This window comes from Aptenodytes forsteri, unplaced genomic scaffold (genome assembly GCF_000699145.1).
Source record: "Aptenodytes forsteri isolate BGI_AS27 unplaced genomic scaffold, ASM69914v1 Scaffold285, whole genome shotgun sequence".
NCBI classification, from domain to species: domain Eukaryota; kingdom Metazoa; phylum Chordata; class Aves; order Sphenisciformes; family Spheniscidae; genus Aptenodytes; species Aptenodytes forsteri.
This window is the reverse complement of record NW_008794453.1, coordinates 291,791-294,708: the sequence shown is the minus strand read 5'-3', so window position 1 is coordinate 294,708 and position 2,918 is coordinate 291,791. Positions and strand designations below refer to the sequence as shown.

General features: G+C 52.6%; 2 protein-coding genes across 2 annotated transcripts in view; one reads left to right on the top strand and one right to left on the bottom strand.

The window, feature by feature from the left end:
- LAMTOR5 (late endosomal/lysosomal adaptor, MAPK and MTOR activator 5) overlaps positions 1 to 2,031 on the bottom strand; it is a 6,198-nt gene extending 4,167 nt beyond the window's left edge. Inside the window, exon 1 of the mRNA XM_019474940.1 lies at positions 1,936 to 2,031. Within this exon, the coding sequence (XP_019330485.1) occupies positions 1,936 to 2,031 (96 nt within the window). The remainder of the gene's footprint in view (positions 1 to 1,935) is intronic.
- Positions 2,030 to 2,918, top strand: part of PROK1 (prokineticin 1) — a 5,700-nt gene continuing 4,811 nt past the window's right edge. The window contains exon 1 of the mRNA XM_009290621.1: positions 2,030 to 2,101. Coding sequence (XP_009288896.1) covers positions 2,030 to 2,101 — 72 coding nt within the window. The remainder of the gene's footprint in view (positions 2,102 to 2,918) is intronic.

Sequence of the window (2,918 nt, the reverse complement as noted above, 5' to 3'; positions counted from 1 at the left end):
CAGATCTTGGCTTGTCAGGTCGGAAAATTAAAATGTTATTGATGGGGGAAGTAAAGCGCAGTGAGGGTTTTTTATTGTTTTTTTATTTTATTTTATTTTTCTTTCCCCTTGATCGAGCTGGGAGCTCGCTCGGGCAGCACCGAGAGCCCCGCTCCCGGCTGCCCAGGGCCCCCCCCCCGCTGCATCCCACCCTGCTGGGATGGCTTGGACTTATATTCCCTTTTTTTGAGGGTTCTTTCCCCACCCCTGGGAAGCAACGCAGGACAACAAATACAAATATGCCCTAGGGAGGCTGGGGGCTGCGTCCTCCCCGTCCCGTCAGCACCTTCTCAAGGAACCAACCGCTCCTGAGCCGTTCCCGGATGCAGGAGTTCTGGAAGGGAGGATTTTTGGGAGAGCTGGGATTAATTAATTCCAGCCCAGGTGGAGGAGACTTTAGCGAAGCAGCGGAACAGCTGCCACATCAAAAGAAGTGCTGGTCTCCGGGCAGGGAAACGCCAGGGCTATTTTTAACTAATTAAATAGACGATTTAGCACCCGACTGACACTCTACAAAAGAAATTCCACAGAAAAGCCCGATTAAACCGCGTGGCTCCAATCAAACCCGTATTTCAAATCCCAGCCCATCACCTCGGGCCACGTTTCTCCCCTGGGGCTGAGCCGCCCGGCTGCTCCCGGTCCCTAATTTGCCCCCGTGGACCGGGTCTGGCAGGGAGCAGCCCCAAAATCGGGCTCGGGGATGTTTATTCCTCAGTGGGAAAAGCTGGAAGGGACTAAATTCATAATGCTGGTGAGGAGCCCTGGTACTACGGGGATGGTACCTAGCAATGCAGGGCTGGAAAAAATCCATCTCCCTGGGTCAGAATCGCAAACCCAGCTTTATTTTGGGGGGAAAAATGGAGTTTTATTTCCTGCCTTTGTTGTGCAAAGGGTCTTAGCCACGGCCTCTGCTTGCACGGCCCCGGCCAGCACGGCTGCGGGCACTGGGAGCTTGGTCCGGGGAGTCCCGGCCGAATCCGGGCTGGACCGTGGGAGCCCAGGACCACCCGTTGGCCATGGAAGGGTATTTAAATTTTTAATTATTTTTATTCTTTTTATTGCCGGACTCCCGAAGGGGCTGCATGGGACGAGGGGGCGGGTGCCGAACTGCCCCAGCTCCGTGGGGACGTGGCGTCACAGAGGCTGCAGAGGTTTCTTGCTCCTCTCTCACCTGACGGATGCGAGACTGTGGGGGCGGGGGTGTTTTTCGTTGGGGCCCCCCCCCCCCCATCCCTGAGCACGTTGGGATGTTGTCCCTTGCATCCTCCCAGGATGTACAAATTAAAAAAGAAGCCGATAATTCCAGCTTTTTCTGCCTTTTTAGCTACTTTAGCAAAGGTCTTATTCCCTTGTGCTCCCAGGAGATGCACCAAACACAGTTTGAGGTATGGGGGATATGCTTCAAACCATAAATCAACATATTTACACATTATATTCCGATTCAAACACACCCTCATTACTGAAAAAGACATTATTCCCTCTCTGCCTTCTTTTATTCCCACAAATAAATGCAGCCGAGTCTCTTTTTTTACAGGATATTTATCGCAGAGCCACATTACGAGACAGCGTGCTCTTACGAGCCGAGAAGTAGCAGGCTAACTTTAGTCTTGCGTTCTCTTTTAGCTAAATAATCACAAATTCTTAATTCAATTCTTAAGTACGCCCGTCGGGCATAAATACGGACAGAGAGGTGTACTTGGAAAATCCAGCTGTGTTGGCTCAGCTGAAAAATAACCCTGGGACGTGGGTGCGGGTGGGAGAGGTGGAGGGTTTGGTGGGGTGTTTTTTTTTTCCCTTCCTCGGTGGTTTATTAATATTTCTTTTATACCATTAGAAATTCAGGTCTCATCTGCTTATTCTGAGATCATCGGGGAGGGGGAGGGAAGAAAAGCCCACGGTGGCGGAGCTGGAAGGGGTTATATAGGGCGGGAGGCGCGGGGCTGCTGCAGCCCTCGGCAGCGCAGGGGTAGACGGCTCCTGCCCCGGCGCCATGGGCCGACTCCTGCAAACCCTCTGCTTCCTCCTGCTCATCACCTCCTGCCCCTGCGCCGTCATCACCGGGGTAAGTGCCGCTTCCATCCCCAACCTGGGAGATTTACTTATATTTTTTTTTATTATTATTATTTTGGGAAATAAGGCAAGAGTCGGTGCCTTTTGCTGTTTGCTTTGGGGTGGGTTTGTTGTTTTTTTTTTCCCCAATTTATTACTCATTTTCCCGACGCGTGGATGCTGTTCCCGCAGCCAGACTTAGCCCACGTGAGTGTAAAGTCACGCCGGTGAGCTGCTCTTTCTGCTTCTCTTCTCAGCACCGGGTCAGACCCGGCACGCAGGGAAACGGGCGATTTCAGGAAGTTTTCCAGCAGGGAAAAAATACTATATCTTTACGGGCGTCCCCCAGAACAGGTTCCCAACTGGGACGAGGGCTCGAGCACCCCAGGTTGTCATTCTCCCAAATTAAGAGAAATTATTAAAAGAGGGGGGAAATGTCGGGATGCAGAGGAGAGGTAAGACGCTTACCCCGTTGTGTTAACGGGCTTTTGGGGCTCGGCGTGTCCGAGAACTCGGTGCTGCTGAGCAAGAGCTGGACCAAGGGTGATGCTAAAAGCGAGAGGAGCAGCGAGTTTTGGGGACAGAATCCAGGCTTTTGTGGTGCTCCAGGAGTCCAGGGGCTGGTTTCAGCAAAGCCGGGCTTGGCTGAACGCGCCCCCCCCCCTCCCCTTTTTCCCCCTGCCAGCGAAAAATCTTCTGTTTAAAACCAAGACGAAGCGTTTGCATCCCAGCTGGCTCGCTGCCTGCCGGCTTTTCCCGAACGATGGGAATTTTGTGGTTGACTTCAGCTGGCTCTTGGCTCCTCTTTTCCCGGACACCCCTTATAGTCA